Source organism: Larus michahellis, chromosome 6 (genome assembly GCF_964199755.1).
Source record: "Larus michahellis chromosome 6, bLarMic1.1, whole genome shotgun sequence".
Taxonomy (NCBI): domain Eukaryota; kingdom Metazoa; phylum Chordata; class Aves; order Charadriiformes; family Laridae; genus Larus; species Larus michahellis.
The window spans coordinates 43,330,097-43,357,530 of record NC_133901.1 but is presented as its reverse complement, the minus strand read 5'-3'; the positions used below and the strand labels follow the sequence as shown (position 1 = coordinate 43,357,530).

The 27,434-nt window shown below is 41.6% G+C and overlaps 1 protein-coding gene across 1 annotated transcript in view; it reads right to left on the bottom strand.

The window, feature by feature from the left end:
- The window catches only part of OGDHL (oxoglutarate dehydrogenase L), a 58,702-nt gene extending 45,472 nt beyond the window's left edge, over positions 1–13,230 (bottom strand). Inside the window, exons 1-3 of the mRNA XM_074591692.1 lie at positions 12,997–13,230; positions 8,115–8,349; positions 1,265–1,444 (exon numbers count right to left, since the gene is read on the bottom strand). Coding sequence (XP_074447793.1) covers positions 1,265–1,444; positions 8,115–8,321 — 387 coding nt within the window. The 5' untranslated portion in view covers positions 8,322–8,349; positions 12,997–13,230. The remainder of the gene's footprint in view (positions 1–1,264; positions 1,445–8,114; positions 8,350–12,996) is intronic.
- Positions 13,231–27,434: the final 14,204 nt, after the last annotated feature.

The following is a 27,434-nucleotide window of genomic DNA, read 5'->3' as shown; positions in this document are numbered from 1 at the left end:
GAGCTGGATTAACATGGTTCATATCTGAATCAATGGTGACAATGCCATGTGTACAGAAAAAAAAGTTTTTTGAAAAAATTCCTCTTCTATTCCTCTGATGATAGCAAGCGGGAGTTAAAATTCTTAGTGCAGGGTAGGACGGATCTGCTCAAGTCAAATTGTAACAAATTCCTTGGGGGTTACATACTTTAAAAAAAATTGAATATTTTGCTCATTACAGATCTACGTGTTTAGCAGTTGGTGGTTTTTGTTGTTGTTTCACACTGTCTTTAAGCCTCTTATTGAAATTAAGACATTAAACACAAGTCTAAATAAAAATGTTTAGACCTGTTTTACACTTAGAAAACATCTAACCAAAACCACTGTGCTATTTCCAAAATCCTCCTTCTTTTAGACGAAAAAAGGAAATTAGACCTAATTTCTGAATTTAATAAAAGGCTTAAAAAAAAATCTGAAATTAAGTCAACTTTGGTAACAGCTCTCCAAAAGAAATTCATCAAAGCTGACCCAAACTCAGTACTGTCAGCCTCCCAGAATTAAACTTCTGGTTAATTCATTATTTCTCCTCTCTCTTTTTGCCTATAATCCTGTTAAAATGAATAATCTCAAAATTCACACTAGATGTACAAGAACGCAAGTACATTTCCTCCTTTCTATGATAAAGGTAGTAACATTTAGAACTGTAATACAAATTTTCCCAGAGGCGAAGACAGACCTGGATCACAGAGAAGTGATCAGGAGATTCATTAGTACCAGTACATCCAGGAAAACCCCCTTCACATGAAGCAAAACTATTTCAGATAACTTAGTTTTCCAATTTGGTCAAGTAACTTATTGAATCAGACACACACACACAGAAATCTTAATACAGGCAAGTGAGCCAAAAGAATAGTAAAAGCTAAGCTTTGACATGTTTGGCTCCTGTTCCTGGTAAATGGGTAAAAACCAATAGATTCGTGTTCCCTTTCACAAATTATTATCTCCATAAAGAGCTTCCAGGATAAGTCAGAGGACCAGAATCAGGGTTGTGGGGAACCTGAATCCTGAGTTTGCTAAGCCAGAGTTGCATCCCAGTCTGAATCCAGGACCTCAGTGTTGAGGCTATGTGCAGGGAAGAAAAGACTGTCTAGTTCAAGACATTTTGGATCAGAAGCAAGACAATAGGTAAGAGTTAAGACCAGAAGACAAGCAAGAACATAAAAAGGAAGAAAAAGGTTGTTTGCAAAGGAGAGGCCCTCCCACAGCTACCCCAAAGTACACTTACTTGGTACGCTCTTATCAAAGACTGCACAGCAAGGTGATCTTCAACAAGCTTTTCAGCTTTACCCGGTGTCTGGGCCAGGCCATGGCTCTGAAGAAACGATGCCTTTCTTTCTGACTGATCTGGTAGATGGGGGTCATATGCTTGGCCAGCGTTAGCGTTTCGGAAAAACAAATCCCAGGACTGAACATGCGTACAGAGAAGGAAAAAAAGAAGGAAAACTGATTACCTCAAACAGAAGTCTCAACCAAAAGCAGTTCCTTCAAGCTGCAAATGGCACCTCACTACTTTACAGTACTAAGTACCACTAATACCCACCAAAAGAAGAGCACTGATATGTCTTCATTTTGGTAGCAGCAACTCTGTGTTTCATTTACACAGAGCCCTTTTCACCTCATTTCTTACCCTGAGCTTGTTCAGTGGAAAACTCTCCAGCACGTATGAGTGCAAAGCATCTTCATACATTATTCATTCACACAGCTCTTTTTAACTGTGATGTTTATTCAGGCAACCAGTAATGGGTATGACATTATGCTGCTGGTAAAGAGGTATCAAGCCTATAAATCTGAAAACCTTAATAAATTAAATTAATCCATTCCTTTAACGATACTTAAAGAATTTATGATACTTCAAGACACTCACTGAATATGCCAAATCAGAATCAGTCCTTAAGGGCCTTTCTTGAAGAATCTGTTTAAAAGCAATTATGGCTTTTCTGAGTGAGACTGTTGATCGAAGGTCCTTTCCTCACTAGCTTAGGTTACCTTACTATGAAAGAAACTATGGACCCGGTTTCAGGTGCAAGTCATAACTTTAGAAGAATACACATTTCAGAAACTGAATCACAACAAACGAAAGATCCATTTATTGCCATCTCCCCTTTTACACGACCCACTTCCTCCACATATGCCCAAATCTGGTTTTCCTAAACTGTTTCCATTCTGATGAGGTGTCGCTGTCACAGGTTAGAATGGTATTAGATGCCAACAGACAGGAGCAGAACAGGAAAGCCTGCACTAGCAGGGGACTAATCAATACTTGTGCTTAGCTTACAGTTTCCACAAAAGGTAACGAAAGGTCATAAAATACTTTCCTCAGTTTGGCTAATTTAGGAAAGAAAGGAAGTTATTTCAAAACTTTAAAAATCTTTGTGACTGGAATAGAAGAACTGTAAAAGCTAAATTTCATTTTGTACAGTGCACGTTATTTACCCTGGCTGTGAGCTTGGAACTAACACATTTTAAGGAACCAGTGCCAGGAGAGACAAAACATAGCCCAAATATTTGATTTTTTAAAAGAATATTACTTAATATATTCATTACAGAATACACAAAAGTAGTAAAATAATGTAATACCAACACTGCATGACAGAAAAATATTTATAAAATTCTGGTTTCATTAACAAAAAGTCTTCATGTTGAAATTTCTACAAGCTTTAAGGTGTTCAGAAACACAGAGGGGCAGCATACAAGAGCTAGACACTACCCAGCCTTCCGAGTTCAAGTTATATAAGTAGAGGGACTCATTGAACCTGTGGACAGAAACCTCATCATTAACATGAAGCCCCTGCCCAAGAAACACTGCTTTAATGTATCTCTCCTGCTTCTTTATTAATACAAAGCTGCTTTGATACAAATACAATAAACTTACTTAACTTAGCTCCCTGCTCTAACACAGACTTCTTTAAACATAGCCTAACTTTTATGTGCCATTACAAATTAAGACAGACAGATCACGTTTGTTGGTCAGTTCCAGACACGCTGACGAAGACTTCATTCCTCCTCCCTTTCCTCATTTATGCCTATTTCCTGTATTCTTCTTACTGTGACACCTTCCTAGAGGCACTGAGATTAGAAGTCTGAATTTACACAATATCCTATAAATGGTCTATAAGAGTCTATTAGTGTAACTGCATCTCCTCTGGTATTCCCTCTATACACCTTCTTACTCTGCATTAAGAACAGTATTATTATTCCACCCCTATACAGCACCCAGTCTGACAGTTTGCACATCACATACAGTGAAAAATAGATACAATCCCTTCATGTTACAACTAAGGCTGCTTGACTAGAGGAATTATTTTGGCAACACACAGTTATTAACTTTCATTAAATTAGGAAATTCCAAACACATTTGGATCCATGACGAATCTGACGTTTGGTATTCATTCAGAGTTTTAATAAAGAATATGTTTTGCTTATGTTAAGGTTTCTTCCTCACTTTTTCCAACACCATGATACACATACAATGAGGATAATAATACAACTATTCCTTTGTTGAGTCAAAAGCTTTTTATCTAGATGCAAAAGTTATCACAGCACAGTCCCACAAACAATTGAATATGTTTTTAGACAAGTGCTCTGCTGAGACAGTTGCTAAAAAAATCCAAATAGACTTGCCCAACAAGCTACCTGTTTAAGGAGAATAACCATAGGACCCTTTCTTCATTCAAACTCACAAATAAGAAGAAATAGCTTCAAAACGTTTACATTTGAAGATGCAGCCAGCTGGGACAGAAGGAACCCACACTATTTTTTCCTATCGCATTTCTGAACTTATTGATTTGTTGGGCAGGCTTGACATTTAATCAGAGGGGAGGAAAAATACATCATTTGGCTACAGAAAATTAGTTTTTTCTAGATACACATCCATCAAAGCCTTTACAAATTTCTACAGTGTCTTTCAAGATTGATACCAGATTATAGTCTTCAAATCCTGTGTATCAATGTCAGTCTTTGGCAACAGCATTTGCCATGTGACTGAACAGACAGAAGACCAGCTTGGTCTCACAGCAAACCTGCAGGTTCTCAACTAAACTAGTGAAGTTCTTTAAGAAAATGGTGGAGGAGAGTTACAATAGAAAAATACATCTGTAAAAAATAAATTACTATAGTGATACATAATACATTCTTTTTTTTTTCCCCACAAGCAAATCTATATTGTAGTTAACCATTATTTTCTCAAGTAATATAATACAATTCAAGTGACTTAGTGACAACATCCTACTCTCATATAATGAACAGTGTTGCACTTAGAATAACAAGTAACATATTAGTTATCTTGATGGTTTGGTTTTTTTCTAGTGATGTTACAATATTTATCAACAGCAGTGAGGAGAGTAAAGCCTTAGAAGACGCACACTGAGCATCACTACATCATTTAAAGAAAAGAAAGAAAAAGAGGAAGTCAAAACAAAACAAAAACCCCACACTTTTTCCAAGTACATAAACCAAGGAAGTGATTACACAAGCATGGCAGAGCAGCTGCATACAGGATAACATGGTAGGCATTATGTACTCAATATCCAACCATGCAGTTTTGTAATTAATCTTGTGATAGTAATAACTGAGCCTTGTCAAGCTTCTCCCTTATGATCTATGGCCCTGACACCATGCTTCAAGGAGAAATAATGACGCCTTTTTCAGAGCCCACGTCATTTTATTCTGATTGTTGTTTTGGCTACTTTAAGGATAGGAAATTCAAAAGACAAGGAAAAGTGGGAAGTCATCAGGAATGGATTTACACAAAGAACGAAAGCTCCCATGGATATAAATGCATATTCCTTGATATATAACCATGGTATATATAGAAAGGAGCAATTCTTACAAAAACTGCTAGCAACACTGAATACGCTCATTGGAATGTGAGAGCCATATTTCAAACAGTTTTAAATAAGCATACATCAGAAGACACGTCCAGTCAAGTCTTGAGAGACAGAAATAATTGGAGGAGCCTTGATTAATTGGTGTTTGTAGGTAAAAGTGAACAGAGTATGATTTTTAAAGCCCAGCAAAAATATAGCTCTTTCACCTCATCAACTAGAAGAAGCACATCCCCTCTGATAAGGGGGAGATGTCCAAGAAGAAGAAACTTGAGGAAAAACAGGAAAAAAGAGGAGAGAGAATGTAGCGTCTAAGCTTTTAGCACAAATTGGCTCTCTAAACCATGCTGTATGAATACAATGAAATATGAGTGGCCTGCAGAGTCAAATGATTAGCAATACTATAACCAACACCACATAAGCCATTGGTGTCTCTTGACGTTACTTTTCCAACACTTCCATCACTGTCTGTTGCAGAATGACAAATTCACAATTTGCTTATAGTCATATGACATGAGTTTTTCTGTATTTTTAATAAAACAGGCTGAGGTCAATTCTCAATTTTTTTAACCTGTTTTTTATTAAAGCCCAAATTGAATAAATTCTGTCAGCAAAAATATTGGGTAGGTATCTAAAGCTTTCAGGTGATGAAATGAGAGGGTTTTCAAGAAAACAAAAATTAATTTTGTTGATAAAACAAAGTAAAATTAATTGGCATCATTCTCCTCCCCCTCTTTTTTCTAGGCTGTGAAAAATCTAATTATTTAGGCAAGAATAGCTGTAAAGTAATCCTTGATGTCCATCAATCATACTCTTTTAAGCCTCATAAACCAGGCACACAGTGAATTTACTTCAGTTCATTACTGTTGTAAGTATATTACGTATAGTTAACCTGGAAAAGAATTCACACATTTTTAAAATGCATCTTGAATTACCCGGGATACACTCCCTAGGCCAAACCCTACTCCACCAGTACATTTCTATTCCTCTGTCAGTTCACTTATGTTAATTTATTGGTCACTGTTAAACCTACAAACTGCATCACCTCATCAGGATCCTTTGCCCAACTGTGCCTGAACAGTCAGACGAATTGGATAGTCTTTCAGCAGGATTTTTAGCATTTCCGTCTACTCTCAAGTATCAGCAAAATAACAAGCAGGTCTAAATTTATCAGAAGCCTTTGCTCTTTGCTAGGGCGTTGCGCCGGGAAAGTTTCCCGCCCCCGCAGGAGACGAGGGTGGCCTTTAGGCGGCGCCTGACTGGGGAAATCGACCCGGCTGTTCAGCACCCTGGCCAGCTCCCGGTCGTTCAGCACCCTGGCCAGCTCCGGCCGGCAGACTCAAAGAGAGACGGAGGAGAGGAGCCACCCCTGGAGAAGGGCTCTTCAGTTCAAGCGTTACACAAAAGGCCTAGGATCTATCTGCTATGTGAACGACATTCAGTCTTCACAGTTGTCACTGCATATATCACCTTCCAACATGGCTAAATTCATATGCAACATCCAAAAAAAAACAGCTACAAAACTGCTTTTTTTGGCCCCCTTTTTCTTTTCCTCAACATGCGTCACTTCCTCACACTCTAGATAGAAGTTGTTGCTCTAAGTCTGATAGTCTAAGTGACATTTTTATATACGTGCCCCAAGAATAAGGGAATACACAAATAATCTGGTAAACATTTTGAGGACAATTCACATTACTTCGCTAGAAAATGACTTGTCTGTCTTAGAATTTATCAGACTTCTCATCAGTTTCTCAAGTTACTACACATGTATCACCATAAGAGAGACTTCCTTGTCAGCAGAAAAGTTTAAGTCTATGTATTTTTCCCCACAAGAAAGGATTTGGGCAATAGATTTAAAGTTAAAAAAAGCAAACAAATGTATGTCGCCTGGAGAGAGAGGGAGAGAAACAGAACAAAATACATTTCAAGACACTTAAGAAGGCTTTTCTGACAATTTTACATTCAGTTTAAAGGTTACAATTTCCACAGGTACCTAAAAGGAACTCAACATTCATCTTCTTCATAAAGTTTAGAAGTACCAACATCAACACTGTCCTGGTTTGAGGTAAAACAGAACTAATTTTCTTTTCAGTAGTTTTACTTATCAGCTAAGCATCTTCTAACTAACTACCTCTCTGAAATTAACAGCATATTTTTTAGACAGCATTGGCTTCTAGCAGATAAGGTCTGATGTTTATAGTTAATACCAAGGAACGGTATGCAGAGAGGCTCCTGCTTATACTTATTGCTATAACAACCAAGGTGAGCTAACTTTGTTATGCACCAAGTTGAGGGTCGGAAGTGGAAAAGCATAGAGGGGTCACACCTGCGGGGAAGAATGGACAGGACAGGTGACCCAAAACTGACCAACAAGGTATTTCATCCCATCTGCATCATGCTCAGTATAAAATCTGAGGGACCAAAGGGGTCAGTCCTCTTTCCTTCTTCAACGGCCAGTGTCCGAGGAGGACTCTGTCCCTTCATCTGCCTTTGATCCTGAACTTGAATCCAGTTCCCGAGTTCAGCTCCCGTCCGTTGCTGAGTCCAGTCTGGGACTTTCTCAGTGCCTGCCGATGATGTGATCGTCATCCTGGGAGCTCCAAACTGGTTTTCTATATATTGTATACGTATTTCATTATTTTCTTATTATCTTTTCTTTTTATTATTTTATTATTAATATTTCATTAAAGTAGTTTAGTTTCATTTCAACTCATAAGTGTCTGTGTCTCTCATTTTCTCTCATCTCCTGTGAAGGGAGATGCTTTCCCTTCTCTGAAGGGGAGAGGGGTTAAAGAGAGCATCCGTCATTCATTTTAGTGGCCAGCCCAGCCCAAACCATGACCAACATATACTATTTAAATATAACATATCCTCTGATATAACCTTATTACGATAAACAAAAAATTAAAAGTATTTTATTTCTTGGGTCTTCTTCCAGATGCAACTAATTACTTAAACTGCTAGAACAGCATTTCCATGGAGGAATACTGGAAGTTTCTGAGCAGCTTACTATTTCTGGTCTGGACTTCTCATTCTTTCTGCTCAGCTCACCATGCCTGTTGCTCCTCCGTACTTTTTCCTGCTGCAATATCACATCTTACAACAATCAATATGTGGGAAATTAGTTTCACATTTTTTATCTCATACAAGACCTTTTTCTGGACTTTTTATAAAACAAGTCAAAAAACAAACAAAAAAATCGATTCCACTCTTAACCTAATATTATCGTACACAGTCAAGTTTTAGACTTACCTTATGTACGCTTTTAGGGTTTTCAAGCCATGCATAATACATTTCCTCCACATAATTTGAATTACTTCCACTCAGGAATGGTTCTGAGGTTCCTGATGAAGCATACCGTTGGCCATGTAAAAGTACCCTTCTGGCTATATCTTGCTTTTCCAGAAGTTTAATGCCATGCCACTTCAGCGTAGCCGCAAACAACTTCAGATGACTCATGTTTGTTTATTAGACAGAAGGTTCAAGTCTATTAATAAAGACAAAACAAACCTAATCAGAAAAAGAGCAAATGAATTGCAGACGTATTTCAGCCTCACACTGAAAACTGAGGTTTATGGCTAAAGCGCTCTTCAATGAAGCTCAGGCCTAGGCATGAAGTTCTTTTCAGGAGAGAGGCCACTCCATGACTGATGGTAGAGCTACTCTTAGAGCAGTGGAAGTGTCACTGATGACCATGCCCACCCCACAGCTTCTGTAACTGATAATATCATCCTGGTTCCTGAAGCAATCACAATACCACTTGTAACACATGCCCCCTGAGCCTTGGTTCCCTGGGAACAAATGAGTCTGCTAATCATTGACTTCTCTGGAGCTCTTGACAACCGTTAACTGCTGTGTCTCATAGAAAGCTGCGGCCTTTTACCAAGTCAAACCGGGGTACATTCAACGAACCGTGTCAACAGCAAATGCAGCGGATGAAAAAAGCCTGCTTCCTCAAATGTATGCCATGGATAATGGAGCTGACAAATAATTAAAAGTGTTAGCTCAGTGTTCATATTGACATTAGCCTCAAATCAAACAGTGCTACACTAAGAAAAGGCTCAGTTTAATTTGCTTTCCTAACTAGCAACGTTTACCTCATCCTTCCAAAAACCTCTTAAGTTTTTTTAACAAGGACAGCAGATTCTCTGTAATTTTGAACACAGTGAGAAAAACAGTAAGGGTTGAATCTTGGGAATGCTGAACACCATCAGCTCCAGTGCCAGCAAAGGGAATCACAGCTCACCTTCAGAATAAAAAGAACAAATGTAGCTAACAATTAGAACAAAAATAGTACAATCTTAATGCTGAAGTCGCTAAAATTGCAAAGGAATAGCAATAATATGAAAAGAAATATTTGGAAAGGTACAAGAACATAAAGGGTAGCATACTAATTAAGAGGAAGACAAATTCAGATTTAACTCTGAGGTGTCTCTCATTTGGTTTATTGTACAACTAGAGAAATAATTTATTCGGTCAGAGGGCAAAATCCAAGTTTTTTGTTGTTTAGTGTGACTAGTTGAACAACTGCTAAAACCAAACAAAAGTACTGAGCTGCCAAATGAACTTTAAAGTGTTTTAAAAACAACACTGTCATTTTGAGTCATAGATCAAATTTTGTTACCTATTATACTTAAAGATTTTATCTCTACTTCAAGAAATAATAGATACCTTAAAAATTCTGTATAAATGTTTTCTGTATATAAATCCCATTAAATTATTTTCTCACTGTTTTTCTTCTTCCTCCTCTCCCTCCAAAAAAACAAAATACACAGTCATAAAATTCCTAAGTTTGTAAGGGACAGGAAGAGCCATATTTTTTATCAACCAATTTAAAAATTAACATTGGCCTTAAAAAATAAAAAGGAAGAAGAAGAAAGAAAAAAAAAAAAAAGAGGCTCCTACTAAATAAAACAGTATTACTGCATGCTTTTCTCTGGCATCACATTTTTAACCCAACATCTATTTTGAAAACTGCTGACTGGATCCCTTTCCTAGTCGCTGACTTTAACCGTATCATCCCAGCAGTGAACTCTCCTCCTTTTTCACACCAAATTCCCTTGTCTCCTCTTTCAAGACTTCTACAGCCTTTACGCTCTCATCCACTTGCAGATCTGATGCCTAGCTCATAACACCAGCTGCCATCATCCACTTACTGAATTTTCCAAACAAGCACTTGCTCACATTCTCCACGGTGCTTAGATACATGAAAAGCATTCTCCCAAGGCAGGATCACCAAAACTAGTATACAATCCTCTTTTAAACCTACCAAAACCTCAAAACCACGTGCTATTCTATCCTCACTTGGCATTTTCAGGAAATTGGCAATGGTTAGGCTACTAGTACATTGAATCACCTATACATTAACATTATTTCGTATCTACCTATATTCACTTGTCATTTCCCATTTCATAGATTCAAAGCTTACAACACTGATTTCCTCTAGTGTCAACACCCTACCTATGATTAGTGCTCCTAGGCAACTGTAGGAACATAAATACTATCAGCACTATTTTGAATGCAGGTTAAGTCCTGCATAAGCTCAGAACAACTGGCACAACACTTACAGATTTAATATATTGTCTACATAAATAATTCTCTTTAAGATGCTATGGCACTAAAAACAGTATGCATCACATTATTCTGCAAAACTTAGTAAGATTTCAACCCATTGTAACAGTAAGAACTGAGAGGTCACCATGACACCTAGGACTTTGTCTGTGCCCGTTCTGACAGAAATGATTATTCCACCTATCTTATTCCCTGCAAATCCCACCCTCTACTACAAAACTTCTGCACATACACCTGAGGGGTGGAAACACATTCCTAAAGGGTTACCTACCCTCATTTAAAGTGCTTAACAAAGAGCTGGAAGAGAAAGGAACGAGTGGAACGTTTTTCTCAGTTTATCATGCTACAGTGGCAAGCTTCTTAAGTACAGGTAATTTTACATTCATTCTTCCTCCTATGTCTGCCTGGAGAATGTGTAGATCTTTCTTCTAGCAGTTAGCAAAGAACGCATAGCAACATAAAAAGAATTTGTCAGGAAAATTTGAAAATGGATGCAAATGACATAACATGTAAGAGAAACAAGGAACTTATAAGTGGTACCAGCCACTTCCCTCCAGTTCCATTTAAATTTCAAAATGGGGTCAGAGCCATACTTCAAGTTGTAACTACTGAATACGCAATCTATAGAAGCGGATATGGGCTATGTCACTCCTGTGAAGAAAACTTATCACAGACATTATTCCCACCTCATGAAAAAGCAATGCCTTCATTTTTATTGCAGATGTGAACTAAAAATGGACAAAGCCACCAATCTTGTAATCCCAGTCAGATTTCAACTACAGATTAATTTCACTCAACGAAACTGACTTCTTCCTAGTTCTTTCTTTCACACACACATACACCGCTCTTCAGCACAGATGTCAGCTGTCAGCAGCTAAACGAATTGGTGACCACCAGCATGATCATAGACCATTCCAGCCCACTCAGCCTTGAGACTGTCAGTCAAAAATCAGCACACAGGACAGCAGGCAGAAGTCAGAAATAGTTAGGATTGCTCCACTTCACTATGTTTCCTAAATCAACCCTGAAATCAAAAGAGTGACTGGCAAGGAATCAAGCTGAGTTAAGAGCAACCTAAAGGAAGATATTAATTAAATCTCTACCGGAGGTCAAAAATAAGAAAGAAGCAGTGAACCAAAAGAACAACCTGATATTTAATGCACCAAAGCACCCTTAAAATGGTGAGAGTAAATGAAAGCCCCTAAGCAGCTGAAAATTTCTGCAGCTGTTCTGCAGTATGGCACATGTGTCTCAAGCTAGGAGCTAGCTTTCACCTCAGCACTTTCAACTCTAGAAGTGACCTAATGTCATGGACAATCTTCTGAATTATTCTACAGAGGCTTCTAGAGCCTGTGTATAGAAGCATATCAAAAAGAGACAGCAAGACATTTCTGAGAGTGAAGTGTTTATCTAGAATTTTCAAGATCACTTTAAACATAAATACATTGCACAGGCTAGCATCATATGAACCAATATTCTCCTGATATTGTTGGTACCCTTACTGAGCTTCTTAACACACATATGAAGTCTTGTTACCAATGGTAACAACTGTTCTTTACGCTCTGCAGAAGTAGTCAATAATACATCTGGCCCATATTTCACAAAAACACTCCTTCATCCACTATCATCGTCATTTTCTCCTATATTGCCCATACAAGTCACTGCTAAAGCTCTTCTTAAGATTGAATAATTCCAATAAAACAAGGCTGACAGTGAAAAAAAAGGCTGAAAATTAAATAAAGTATCTCCAAAAGCCTGTCACGAGTGGAGAGGCATGGAATATCCTTATCAAATATGGCTACGTCAAGAATATATACCTCCGCATGCTAAATGTTTCTTTTCCTTCCAGCACAGATGTGCCATACTGAATAAAGCAGCATAATTCCCCATCCAAACAGTTGACCTGGAGGAAGCTTACAAGCCATGCATTCCCCGCATGCCACACACTGTAAGTCTTGGGCAATGGTGGCATCTCCATGCAATAAAAGTACACAATATAGGACTCTCCCCTCAAGAAAACCGCATTCAGTGGGTACCAAGGGACATCATCACAGACTCTCAGCTACCAAAGTGTTATAGAAGAGCAGGAGGGATGTATCTGGAAGAGGTCGGTTTTACTCTCCTGCCCCTACCCGTAATGCAAGGACACGTCCTCCCACGGCCACCCGACAACACCGTGCCACGCCGGTGTCCTGGTAACCTTGGCTGCGACCACAGGCCCAAGCAGGCGAGGATGCCAAGGCGGTCGCAGCCACAACGGTGCTGCCAGAACCCGGCCCGGGAGGGCCCCGCCGTTCCCCCTCACCCCGGGCGGCGGCTCCCCGCCGCCAGGCCGCGCTCCAGGGCCCGGCGCGGCCCTGCGGCGCGTCCCCTCACAACCGCACGGCAAAGCGGCCTCCGCCGCCCCGGGGGCCTGCGCGGGGGGACGGTCACCCCGGCACCCAGGTAAGCTCACACGGGCCGGGCCGGACCTGGCCCCGCCACGCCTCCCACAGCCCTCCGAGCCGGGCTGCGCCCATCCGTCCGGCCCGCCGCCCTCCGCCCCTCGCCGGCGCTGACAGACCTGCGGGGGCGGGGAGGCTCCGGCCCCTCCGTGGGCCGCGGCACCGTCACGGCCGCGAGCTCCGCCCGGGACACGGGCCGCGCCGAGGGAGCGGCGGGGCGGGGGACCGTCACCTGCGTCACGTGAGGGGCCGCACAGCGTGCGCCCGGTGCGCGCGCTGAGGTCACGGCGGGGCGGGGCGGGGCGGTGACCGCAGCAACGCTGGTGGCAGGCGCGGCCGCCGCGCCCGCGCCCGAGGCCACGCCCTCTCCCGTGGGCCACGCCCCCCCGACCCCTCAGCCAGGGTCGCCCGCGGCGCCATTTTGGTGTTGGCGCTCGGCCCGGCCTGGGGTGGGTGGGTGTTGCTGTGCGCCAGCATTGCCCGAGGAGCGGGGCCGTGTGGGCCTCATGAGGTTCAACAAGGCCAAGGGTAGGGCCCTGAACCTGGTCCAGGGCAACCCCCTGGTATCAGTACAGGCTGGGGGTGAAGGGGTTGGGAGAACTGGTGGGTGAGAAGCTGGACATGAGCCAGTAATGTGTGCTCACAGCCCCAGAAAGCCAACAGTATCCTGGGCTGTATCAAAAGCAGCGTGGCCGGCAGGGCGAGGGAGGAGATTCTGCCCCTCTGCTCCGCTCTGGGGAGACCCCACCTGGAGCACTGCGTCCAGCTCTGGGGCCCTCAGCACAGGAAAGACATGGACCTGTTGGAACGGGTCCAGAGGAGGCCACAGAAACAATCAGAGGGCTGGAGCACCTCTCCTATGAAGACAGGCTGAGAGAGTTAGGGTTGTTCAGCCTGGAGAAGAGAAGGCTCCGGAGAGACCTTATAGTGTCCTTCCAGTGCTTGAAGGAGGCCAGTAGGAAAGATGAGGAGGGACTCTTTATCAGGGAGCGTAGCGATAGGACAAAGGCTGATGGCTTTAGACTGGAAGAAGACTAGATTTACATTAGATATTGGGAAGGAATTTTTTACACTGAGGGTAGCAAAACACAGGAACGTGTTGCCCAGAGAGGTGGTTGGTGCCCCATCCCTGGAAACATTCAAGGTGAGGTTGGATAGGGCTCTGAGCAACCTGATCTAGTTGAAGATGTCCCTGCTCATTGCAGGGAAGGTTGGACTAGATGACCTTTGAAGGTCCCTTCCAACACAGACTATTCTATGATTCCTGGAAGCCCCGTGGTTGCTCCAGTCGCCTCTCCCGATACACAGTGAAAGCATTGCTGTGCCGGACACCACCCAGCCGGGGTGTGTGACCCTCTGGTAGGGCCACCCACCATGGGGTGTCTACAACAGGAGATCTACCTGGCAGGAAGGAAAACAGGATAAAATGAAAATCCATCTGCAAGATTTCTGGGTGATTGTCAAGAAAATGTGATAGAAGTGGACACCTTTGCAGCTGCACAGTGTGAGGTATGGTGGGGACATAAAAGATTATCCTGGCCTTGAAGAGAGTGTGCTACACCTTCCTCACGTCCATCTTCAGGCCTGTAAAGATACCAGTGCAAAAAACTAATTGCACTTGACATTAATGGCAGAGGACAGCATTAAACTTTATGCATATGTAGAAAGTCCTTCAGTGATCCCTGCCCAACAGTTTTCATTAAAAATAGAAGTATAAACAAAAGCAGTGATCAGATGAATAGCTGTGAAGGGAACAGAGAAGGAAAACACATCTAAAGGATAAGTTGTTCACACAGCTCCTTGTACAGGAATGAGTGGAAGTTTCAGAAAAGAGATGTAAAATGTTCCAAGGACCCTTATGGTTTTGCTCCAAAATTTCTACATAAAGTAGACTGAAAATAGTAGATCTTGACAAAATGATTGGAATTAGTTTGAGGCATTTTTTTTGAGTGAGTTATTGTCCTGGGTTATATGGCCAAATATAAAATGCAAGACAATACAATTTGAAGTGTTCCTTTGCTGGCAGAATTTTTGTTTATATCCTCCAAGTTTGCTTCTGTCCTGGATGTCTTCAAATTACAAATGTCTATCCATTTTCTGTAATAATTCACAACATGACATATTTGTTATTTACCTGCTCTTAATCAAGTTACATAGTATATGCAACAAAGGTCAATCATCTGTACAGACGCTAAAATTGATATTTCAGGTAAATATTGACACCACCACATAAATACCAATGTTTAATAATTTTCTGGGTAAATGATAAAATATGAATAATGGGAAAACTGGGTATGCCTTAAAAGGAGGGAGGAGAGAAAAAGAGCTATAATTTGTTTTGTGGTAAGGGTATACTGCAAAAATGAGTTTATCAGGGTCAGGTGAGCAGAAATGGAAGGTAAAAACCTTAGGAAGGAACGCAACAGGCTTCATCGCCTAATGGTCACACAGATTTTCACGAGGCTTCTTGGTTATTACAATTGTTGATTAGGGTAAAATTAACTTCTAGATTAAAAAAAATCTCCACATAAATAAACAAAAAGCCTTATTATCATCTCAGCAGTTTTCCTAGCAGGCGTGCGTCTTCAAGAAATTGACAAATACTGCAAAAGCGAAAGTGTGAATGATTTTGTGTTAACATTTTTGCGATATAGTATTTAGTGCAGGGAGTTGATGGCGCAGAGGGGAGAACACTGGTTGCAGGGATGGTGCTGCCAGGGAGGGCGGCTGCCACGCTGGCCGGGGGAGCCCGTCACCACTGCAAAATGAAATGGGTGCTGAACCGGTTACTTGCCGCTCGCCAGATGCTGGTCGAGCCTTCTGGCAAGTGCTGAAATATTGTTAGATGCTGCAGCTACTAATTGAGTTTTAACCTTATTATGAGCAGACAGAAGCCATCTTTAGAGCAATCAGATTATGCTGACTGAACATAAATTCAATTAAAAATTATAGTGAGGAGAAGCAGACCTCCCCTCTACTTCAGAGGGAAACCCACACATCAAATCTGGCTTTGAATACCATTGCAGTGAACAGGGTAAATATGCTCTGATAGACACTAAGATACCACAGTATGTTTTAAGTGCTTATGTTGTTCCCTGAAGCCTTTGCCCGATTTCACAACATTTATGTTTTCTTTTTTTTTTTAAATCTTCACACAATGGGAAGTTCTGTGCTTGAAACAGCAAAATTCTTGTTTATTGTGCTTTGGTGCAGCTCCTGAATTCTCTGGTATTTACTTTAACTGGATTTCCCTCCCACCTCTCCCATTCAGCTCTCGGTGCCTGCCCCCCCAGCTCTTGTGTTGCCTTACTGCTGCTGGCTTTCCTTTGTTCGGTGTCACTTTGCCACCCTTCTGCACCTCCTGGGCCGTACCTTCTTACCATTCATCTGTCTGCTCTCCAGTGAGCCCCTGTGATGGACAATCAGCTATTTTCTCACTGTTCTAGTTTTAAGTCTTAAAATTTCCAATTACAGTTCACATTTATGCATCCACTGGTATACCTACCTCTCCCTCCCACCACCCACAGGAGGATACATACACCGGCTTTGCTTCCTGCTAAACTATCACACATTGATATGGCTGGAATGAAAGTCCACCAGTGGAAGGAAAACTTAGACAAATTGCAATTCGTAGCAGACACACAGCCAAGTTTGCCAGCTTGCTTGGCATCGTTCTCAGGCCAGCTCCGCACTGAAACAGTGTTATGTGTTAGAGAAATTTTGCACTGGATAAAATGTGTAACACAGGGTAGTCATGACCGTACCCTTGAAATGGAACTCAGATGTGAAATTGTCTGTTCAGTTGAAAGACACCCTGCCTCACCATGATTTATTTTTCTATTTATCCTTATTTTCTGTAGCATGTCAGTGTTAATCTGACATGCTTTCTTACTTATTTCTGCCTCTTTTGGGTCTTAACTCAGGCACGAGTTCACAAAACTAGAACCAACCTATATGAACAAACCGAAGCGAATCTTAACAAAACTAGAACCAAGCTGTTTTTGGAGACACACCGTCTTGCGCACTGGGGGCACAGTGTGATGCATCATTTGTTCTACAGTATGGCATTGCATGACTCTCTAATGCCTTGCCTCTGTCTTCCCTTGTTTTTGGTACATCGGTTTTCCTTGCCGGATCAGCAGCTACTTGCAATCAGCATTGCGGTTCCTGTGGTTAATTACTTCACACAACTCCCTCTCTAACACAGCAGGACTTCTCAGTAGGCTTGTTTCTTCAAAGGGTAATCTCATAGGAGGTGGTCTGGATACAGGATTACTCATAGAAGGACAATCTCATTAATAGCTTCCCCTCCTGAGATAGATATATTTATGTATTTTTGGCAACTCTTGTTATCGGTAATGTAATTCCACTGGAGACAATGTTTACCAGAAGTTCTCTAAAGCCAAGCACAGAAACTCCATTTTACTTTGTTTCCCAATGTATTTTACTTTATTAACCAATGTGTTTATTACACATGAACACTACAAACTAACAGAGATTCAAATATAAAGTATCATCTCTTCTTAAAGCAAGACAATTTGGAATTGGTAAAGCATCCTCTCACTTTGAGCCTAACGATAAAGGCAGTGAATATCCTATAGGGCTCTGGTCATTAGGCTTGTCTAACATTTAAATCTGAGATTTAAAATACTTAGACCGTCCTAGACCAAACAGCTCCAATGAATGATTCAGTCTGTTTTCAAAGGTGGTGGGTTTGGGTTTTGCTGATTATCCTAGGTAGACATTTCAAATAAGTGCTACAAAACTTTTTAAATCCTTGCAGCAGAGTAATGGCACTGACTCTTCCAGTTCGGATTTGCACCAATTTTTTGTACAACATTTCTCCTCCTTTTCCACAATGCTCTCGGTTGGAATATCCTGAAATTATTTTGCAGAGATCTCCTCTGCTGGATACAGGAGCCTGTCCTGGGCAGGGTACATCACCTGGGGTGGTCGCAGCTGCTTTCACCCTTCTCCCCAGAAGTGCTCTGCGTCTCGGGCAGCCAAGGGTAGCCACGAATTCTTGCTTCAAGCCACATGCAGCACAGTGAAGACCTTTCTCCTTCCAGCCCTGACCCAGCACTCTCCACTGTCATTGCATGCCACGGTCTCCCTGTGCAGCATCCAGCGTCCTGCCTGCTGTTAAGCACCCTGCCCTGTCAGTGCTCCACTTATGTCCATCAGTGTGAAAAGATATTAATTGAAAACATACTTTTCAGCCTGGAGTTCATACCGCATTTTCAGGAGGAACCGAATTACTTTTAGCAGGAACCGACAACTGCCAAGTGCTGCCGGGCAGTTCCTCTGGCAGATTTCTAATTCAGACTTCCCTGGGTTTGCTCCATGACTTTTGTTTTCATTCTAGCAGACAAATCTGCATTGAATGGGTAAATGTTTTTTGGTAGCACTAGTACAGATCTGCTTTGAGCTGCTGTGTAGCCAGAGTAACAGCACTGTATTTTGTGGTGAACTTCTTACACTCCCTAAAATGGCACATGTTTAGGTTTGTTTGAAATAGCATAATGCAGTGCTTCATGGTGACGTTCGCAACAGTTGGCTCAAGTGGGTTTCAGCATCTGGGAATACCCTTCCCGGACACTTCCCTGTAATAGCTGCACAGCCATGTTCAGCCCATTTTACTACTACAAAGTCAACAGGTGAGACCATGACACTAATAAATCAGCAGCAAATTTCCATGTTCTTCATTGCTTTCCCCCAGTCTCTTCTCTTCCTTTTTTTGCCATTTATCAGGCTTGTCTCCCTCCGCAGTCCTACATGGGAGAAGCATATTCATTACCTCTGCCACCTCCTGCAGTGAAGTTTATGTGGGAAATTTCACATGGGTTATTTCCATTCCTTTTGCTTGGAGAAACCTTGTCTTTGTGTGCCACAAATTTCAGTAATATCCCTGACTTCCCAGAATAAACTTCCTACGGTAAAGGAGACACAGGCTGCTGGCTGTCTGAGGGACAGAAATATCAGTCACAGTTTGTTGGTGTTTCTTGAGTAGGTTAAACGTGAGGTAGTGAGGAAGGCCAACAACACGCTGGGCTGTGCCAACAGAAGCACAGCCAGTAGCAATTACTGCCCTTTCCTCAGCCATAGGGATAACCGGGGGGGGGGGTCAGCGGTAAGACAGAGCCAGCAGAGCCAGGCTCTTCACAGTGCTGCAAAGCAGGAGGATGAGAGATGGTAAAACAGGGGTGGTTCAATTTAGGTACAAGGAAAACATTTTTCACTCAGAGGATAAAAAACAACAGGGAGGCAGAGGCATGGAGGATCCTCCATCCGTGGAGATTTCAAGACCCAACTGAACAAAGCCCTGAACAACCTGGTCCGACTCCAGTGTTGATTCTGCTTTGAGCAGGAGCTGCCCTGGGTGACCTCCAAGGTTCCTTCAAACCTGACTGAAGCATCTATGATTCGTACCGGTTTCACAACAGAAGTCATGTCAGATCTAAGGTTAGGCATGCAATTGTTATTTGCTCAACAGAAAAACTTGTACTGATAGTTTTATATGGATAGCATCTATCTTGGTTTTAATTATTCTCTATTCTAAAATTCCAGGCTGTATTGCTCTAGAGAAAACAGCAGCTTAGAAGTACAAAGCGTTTTACTGGAAGACCAAGATCACCAAAGACTGCTCCTCAACTGATTCTGGCCAACAGGTTATTTTCGAGTTACTTTATTCTCCAAACATATTCCTGGGTAGAATCAATGCAGGACCCTAATCAGTCTGGCCACTGATCCATTAGAGAGAGACAATAGAGCCAAGCGAAACTCAGTAAAATATAACTACCACCTGGCTGTTTCACAAGACTGTGCTAATAAAGTAGCCTACTACAACTACAAGAAAAAAAAGCAACTGTTGCCGTAATTATTTCTCTGCTATCTCATGTATTGTTGTTAAAATACCAGAGTAATCAAAGAACTACAGAGTACATAAAGCAGCAAGTGAGTCAATAAGAGGGTTAGGTTTGGGAGGAGCACTGGCATGCAACGTTTATTTTAGCTGACAAATGTTGAAATTAGCAAGAACATTAAACTTAATTTGTCCTAGTATTTTAATGGGAAGTTAGTATGTTGGAAGGAGAAAGAGCAGGAAGTCTTCCCACTAACTGTGGGAGTAGATCACCACTGGCACTGCAAAATAGCCTGCCAGCATTTGGCATGTTGACCATGAACAAAGCACTGCCAACTGCCTTCTCCTTAACCAAGAAAGAATTCAAAATACTATTTTTGCTAGTGAATTAGGAGAAAACTGCTATAAATTTTTTTTCAATATTTGCAGAGAGAATCATAAGAGAATTCTAACAAAAATAAAAACAATCTTTACTTTTGATAGCTTTCTTTTAGCTACGTGTAAAACACGCTGCATTTTTTTAGATTGTCCCTTTAGGTGAAAATAAAACATGAAGATACCCTGACATCATCATACTCAACCGGAAAATTATCCTCATCTCTTATTCCATACCACTGGCTGTGTTTTCTTGAGGAGGATCTATTTTGATTTTTAATGCTATTTATCCTGATGAGGGAATATGTAATTATCTTCCCACTTTCATTTGGAAGAAAATAAATAAGGCAAGACAGTTCTCCATCAGTTAAAACTTCTGGGGTACCTGAGATTTGTAGCTCTCGCTGGGAGTATGGTTTGCTAATGAAGCTTTCACAGTGGTGGTGTCTGATTGTAATTGCTGAAAGGTGACTCTTGAAGAGGTTTATTTGCACTAATCAACACCATGTTGTGCCTCAAAGCTAGAGTTCCCTTAGATGCGCTGTCCCTACCAAGTTATTCTGCAATAACTAAACAGGCCTTTCTGTTTACTTCTGTTCTGGCACCATATCTGTTGTGTTAATGGGATCCTTTGAAGCTGCTCTCCGAACCTGTTGTACAGTTAAAACTTCATAATTTCTTTCTAACACTTTCCTCCTGCAGCCCCCAACCCCTTCTCTGGTGCCTGAGCCAAAGGGACCTTCAGCAAAAGTGTTAATGTAAAAAACCCAAGCGCTCAAGGGTGGGCTGTAAATATCGACTCTATTACATGCAGAGTAACAATCATTTCTTATTTTCCTGATGGTGGCCGTTTGGAAACCTTACATTCACAGGGCTGGACACAGCAGGACAGTATTAAGAGTGATTCTTGTTCACAGCTGAAACACCTCTATGCTTCCCTCAATTTTTGTTGCCTGTATTTTACTGTACAATTGTTCTCCAGTAAAGTAGAAAATAGTCTAAGCGTCTCAGTTACCAAGGTGAGTTTACTCTTCATGCTTTACACGGACTGATGATCCATTAGCAGCTATCATATCACCAGATTTTCAGAAAACTAACGTTGGTATTACAGGAAAAATGCAAGTGCTCATCCCAAACTTACCCCCAGCATGTTGTTTTCTCCTTGTTTTATCAACTCAGAATGGATTGTTCTAACTTTGCTGTAAATTCCTTTCAGACTAGATTGCTATGCAGTTCAGGCTGTTACATTACACAGGTTCTCCTACTTACAAAGTCTTCACCCATCGATGCTGAGCGCATTGAGTTGCAGTAATGCTTGTGACCACGAGGCAGTTGTGGTGCTCGGGACAGGACACAGCACCATAACAGTGTCCAGCTCTCTAGTCTTCTCTGCAGGCCAGTTACTGTGGATGGTGGATGTCCAGATGGTGCTTGTTTCACTAACGTGAAAGTAGTATTGCTACAGCTCCCTTTTGAGATGCATGAAATCCTAGTCCGATTAATCATATCATTTTCAGTGCACAGTAAACTACATGAAGACCAACATCATTAAGTGAAAGGCAGAACCCACAGTGAGATGAGTTTTGGATTGTAATGATGCTGAGTTTGGATTTTTAGTGCTATTGCTGTGGCTGCCTAAGGCAATTACAGACGTTGCCTTAACGAACAGACCTTTCCTGCATAGACCCATTCCCCTCGGATGTGCGCAGTGCCTGCGGAAGGCTGTCACTGAAGCCAATTAAAGAAAAAAATTGAAAACTCCATAAAGGTGTTTGGAAAGTGAGAAATAAATCCTACCTGTCATTTCTTACTCAAGCCAGCTAGCAAATCATGATCCTCACTCATTACCACCCTCACCCGTTGTAGCAAGGGAGGGATCTAGCTCTGAAGAGCAAGGATTGCATGTCACTTTGGGGACTGTGATTAGCCCAAGTCTTAAGTAAATGAGTTTGAAGCTGACAGTTCACTCAATACTCTAAAGCCACTAAGCGCAGCTGGCACACACTGTCACCACGGGTGCTCTGCATGCGATAGGGGCTTAGCGGGAGTGAGCTGGGAGGCTAAATTATGATTCCTCTTGCAGACAGGGTGAACCTTTCGGGCCAAGGCTGAGATCATCGGCTAGACACGGCTGAGGAGCCGAGTGGCAGTGAGGCCATCAGACCAGAACAGAGATAGAAAGTGAGCACTGCGGTAAACAAAGAGACTTTTGCAAGGAATTAACATCTTCCCAAGCATGGGACAACACACACACGGGTTTCACCCACCAGGTTTGGTTTGTGGCACTTGTGTGTTTTACCTCTATAAGGAAAAGGCGCTGCCTGTGTCCACTGGACACTGAGCAGGGGACCTGCGTGAGTCCCTCACCTCCTCCTGCCTCATTCTTTCCCTCAGCCCACTACAGAGAAGTGCCCCTGCCTGGGGATGTTCCAAATAGTCATTTTTGGAAATACGTGGAGACACAAACTACTATATACAGCATTACGATACTTTGGCTGCTAGTTACTGCTGGTGGTATGTCTTAGCCCTAGAGAGATACAGGCAGAGAATACCTGGTGTTACTTCTTGTTTTGAGGTGCCGGTCATGGTGACCCATACATTCCTGTGCACGCCACTCAATAAAACATCGGCCGAGTATTACCAGAGATCAGAATCTGAAGCCGGATATAACTCCCTTAGTCATAGCTCTGTGAGGTCATTGCCACATAAATTTTCAGAACAGCAGAGCCTTCCCCTGCTCATTTATATAAATACATTCTTTTGGTCATAGCCTAAACATTTTTCATGGGTACAGTTTTACACGGATCTGCGAGATTTTACTGGACTGTAGCAGAAACCAATCTCAAAGTGATTTATTAACATTTTGAGTCTATCTGAAGGTCACATGTAATCAAGATTTGAGGCAAAAAGAGGGGGATGCTTGTTTAAATCAAACAGGAACTTGCTTAGCCTTGAAGCCCTTCAAACTACCGGGGCCAAAAGCTTTCCTAGCAGGCAAAGGAGGTTCCTGCTGTCAGTCAGGGTAGAAAAACCCTTCCAAAACTGACATGCACAAGGTGTAGGTTCATCTTAGTGTTTCCAGCTCTCGCATGCTGATGACTGACAAATGATTTTAAGACTTCAAAAACTTTTAAAAAAAAAACCAACCAAAAAAAGTCAGTCAAAAGATTTAGAGCCCCAGATACTGAAGTCAGATGACTTTAGGATGTACTTAGTTATCATTAAAAAAATCTAGTCTTCATGATTGCCTGCAATCAAACAGTCAAGTTTCAGATAGGGGAGGGGAAAAAAAAAAGAAGCTCTGAATCTATTGCATTTTAAATTTAATCTCCTGGGTTTGGCTGCTACTTTTTGTCTACATGGAATTGGCGGAATGATGGAGGGATGGACCAAATCAATCAGTAGGTCTTTTTTTCATCATGAGCACTCAAGGAATTGTCATCACCAACAGTAAAGTTTAAATGCCACTTAGCTGAGATTTACAATGTGGAAGAATTAGAAGCCTCCTTTTCCTCAAAGTTACGGTGCATTCAATCCTTGCCCACAAGACACTGACTATTTTTTTTTTACCTTTCTTCTCAAAACACAAAAGTTTTGATTTTCTACAGACCGTAAAATCAAATACCCCTCATTCCTGACCCACATTTGCCGCAGGTCAAGTAATTATGAATGAAAATGCCACTTTGTTTATATGAGTGCCATTTATGACAGAGATTAAGTTATGAAATTTGTCCTCATGGCATCTTATTAATACTGTTCTGCTGTAAAATTCCTCAGGCAACAGGCAAAATAATGACTTAAAACTGCAACAGGGTAATTACCTTACAATGCAGGCATTTTGAAGATAGAATTAGCTCTGGATTTGAAAATACACTTTTTTTAGGACCTTATCCTCTATATAAAAGGGTGCAAAACACTTGCAATTACCTTAATTTATTTCCATGACATTTTGGTTTAGATCCAATCAATTCATAGTACATTAAGGAAAATATTGTCATTATTCAATAACAGGATTTAGCTATTCAAAGCAATTTTCTTAACCTTTAATTTTGAAAAGGTAAGTCTTCAAATATTAGCAGAATTAACTTCTTGCCGTGGTATAACGCTTTAATCTATAGAATATCTTTATTGCATCTGGTGTGCCAAGATGCTTTGATGAATGAAATAAATTAGCCAATTCAGCACTTCCCTTCAGCTTCCAGCTGAAAGCCCAGCGTACACGCTCAGAGGAGTGATGTCCTCGCTGACATCAGGCCATACATACAGGAAGGTTCTTCTGAAGCGTCTCTGAAGCAGATTAGATAAAATACATCCAAATCTTAAGTGGACGCTCTTCGGAATGAATTGATTTGATTTAGCTTCCTTCACTTTCAAATGGAGGTAAACAAGGTTTCTTTCTGCTTGGTGATAACCCACACTAACATCATAGATCATGAACTTTCCTCACTGTCCCTTTGTAGGTAACACCAGATGTGGAAATAGCACAACAGATTAATTCAACAAATTAATTTCCTTTACAGGTGGAGCAGGTCAAACTCCTGCAATGGGAAAAGGCCTTTTTATTGTTTTTCATCCTTGTCAGTCCTGCAAAGCCAACACACACCAGAGGGGACACCCTGCCCTCTCGATACACGGATTCAGTTTCTCACTTGCCCAGTTATTGAAGATTACAAAGGGGACAGCAGCTACTCAGGACCATTAACATGGGCACCTTGTTACTGATGAAGATGCACAAGCCCATGGAAATGTTTCACTGAAAAACAACTTTCTGTTGTTCCAGCTACACAAAGCAAAACAACTTGACCTAATAAGGCAGCCTAGAGAAAGTTTTCCATAATTCCTTATTCCTAATTCTAAAGCTGCAACATTACGGTTGTGTGAGGTGCTGACACTTGTTGTTTCCCCACCGAGCTCCAAAACCAACTTGCCTTACTGGACACAGTCAGAACTCACATTTCTATTTTCAGAAAAACATCACCTTTTTTTTTTTCCTTTCCTCTTTCTTCCCTCTGCTGTAAGCGAAGCGAGTACTATCAGCACCCAGGCAGGACAGTCTTTCACAAATGAAAAACATTAATCAAACAGCCACCTAAGAAAAACCATACAGGTATTTCTTCTTGGGCACCAACATGTAGGAGACAGCAACCCAGCAAATGCGAACACAGAAACAAAAATCAATTGTCCACCTAAAGCGTTTTCTGCCCTCTTTGCAAAGGCCTGCAAACTTGGAAAGTAAAGGCTAAGTAGAAAAAAAGCCCCTACCCTATAACTGGTCTTGATAATGATTGCTGAGAGAACTGAAGCATTGTATTTGAAGATCTGACTGTAGCAGATTCCTGTAACAAATCTGAAGATGTTTTGAAGTTTTACCCTGATTCTGCCTTTGTTTTTGTATTGATTTTTTTTTGTTTTGGGTTTGTTTTTGTTTGTTTGTTTTGTTTTTAAACAGATACTATTAGCAATTTCTGAGAATAAATGTAACTGTCCCCTGACAATCAAAATAATTTGGGGTTGTTCAGCCTGGAGAAGAGAAGGCTCCGAGGAGACCTTACAGCAGCCTTCCAGTACCTAAAGGGGGCTACAGGAAGGATGGGGAGGGACTCTTCATCAGGGAGTGTAGTGATAGGACATGGGGTAACGGCCTCAAATTGAAAGAGGGTAGATTTAGATTGGCTATCAGGAAGAAATTCTTTATGGTAAGGGTGGTGAGGCAGTGGAACAGGTTGCCCAAAGAAGCTGTGGATGCCCCATCCCTGGAAGTGTTCAAGACCAGGCTGGATGGGGCTTTGAGGAGCCTGGTCTACTGGGAGGTGTCCCTGTCCAGGGCAGGGGGGTTGGAACTAGATGATCTTTAAGGTCCCTTCCAACCCAAACCATTCTGTGATTCTGTAATTTTCTATCTATCTCCATAAAGTGGGTGTAAAAGAAAGGTGATAGCACCGGCTTGGAGCAGTAAGGTTGCAGCTTTCTCCTTTTGCCTCTCAATGCGCTCTTCCACCCTGAAGCGTCAGATGCTCCATAGCCATTACAGAGCGCATCCAGCCAAGACTTAGAGAGCGTTAATTTCTCACATGCTCCAGACCATTCTTCCTAATGTAAATTACAGTTTACACAAAAGCTAGCAAACATTGTACTTCCAGGCAAAAATACTATTAATGCCTTTAACCCTCAGCTAAGGTCAGACATACCAAAAAAGTGACAACATAAGGAGACATTAAAACAAGCAGTTTGTAATTTGTCATAACTGCCTTCCTAGAAGAATACCCTTCATAATTGAAGTTCAACATCTGTGTAGGGACAGCAATTAAATGCTAAGGCACACACGTGTGTCTTGCACCCAAACTGGTAGTGTCTTGTGTGGCACTACATTCTGTTTCTTGGTAACTTTAAACGTGGGCTTAAAAACCGTACCTGCTCCACTGGTTTTTCCTCCCTTCCCATTTAGCGAATGCAGTTTTTATCTGTGGAGAATCTCACTTTGATAATATTAATTGCAAAAGGAAGCAGCTGTAATATATATATAAGAATTCCAAGCAGCTGTAGAAGGCATCTCTCTAAAAAACCAAGAAAAAGCCGCCACTGAACTGGGCCTTCCAAGTGAGTATAACTGAGGACAGGGTAGATGAAGTGTCTGTGGAAAGTCCTATACAGGATAAGTAGGTCAGGAGGTAGTTACCTGCGTGTTTCCTGAATTCTCCAAGAGGGGATTTACACAAACCAACATTTACGACTCGGGGCAGGAGGAGGAGTTGGGGCTCTTCAGTAATCTTTACCTAATCAGACAGGGTTTACTGTTTTATACGCAGTGAAGAAATCCCCTTGTTGTATTGTGTTGCTCTGAAAACTTGAACATCAAAGTGGTCCTCTTAGGTACTCAAAAAGAAAAAAAAAAAAAAAAAAAGGGTGACAAATCTCCCATTTTTAATACCACCTGTTCAATTTACCATTAAAAAAAAAAAACAAAAACAACAAAACACAACCCCTTGTCTTTTTCATGTCGTTGTTAGGCAAATAAGCTACAGAAAGGGTTTCCGGTGCAATCCATTTTCTGTCTGATCTGGAGAAGAGCTGAGTGTAAAGGCTGAGGCATGTGAACTGTGGACACCAGCCAGCACGGTCACGCTGCGAAGACAGCACAGTCTCTCTCTCTCTATTGTGCACGGGCTCCACCGCCCTCGGCTTGGTAGATTTACAGCTGATTGATTAACTATGTATTAATGATCGGCACTCCTTGTCGTTTGTGACAGCTTCTTTAAGCTTCTGCAATGTATGTATCAACCAGCCAGCAAGCAGAGCACAGTGGATGTGTATCCGTAACAG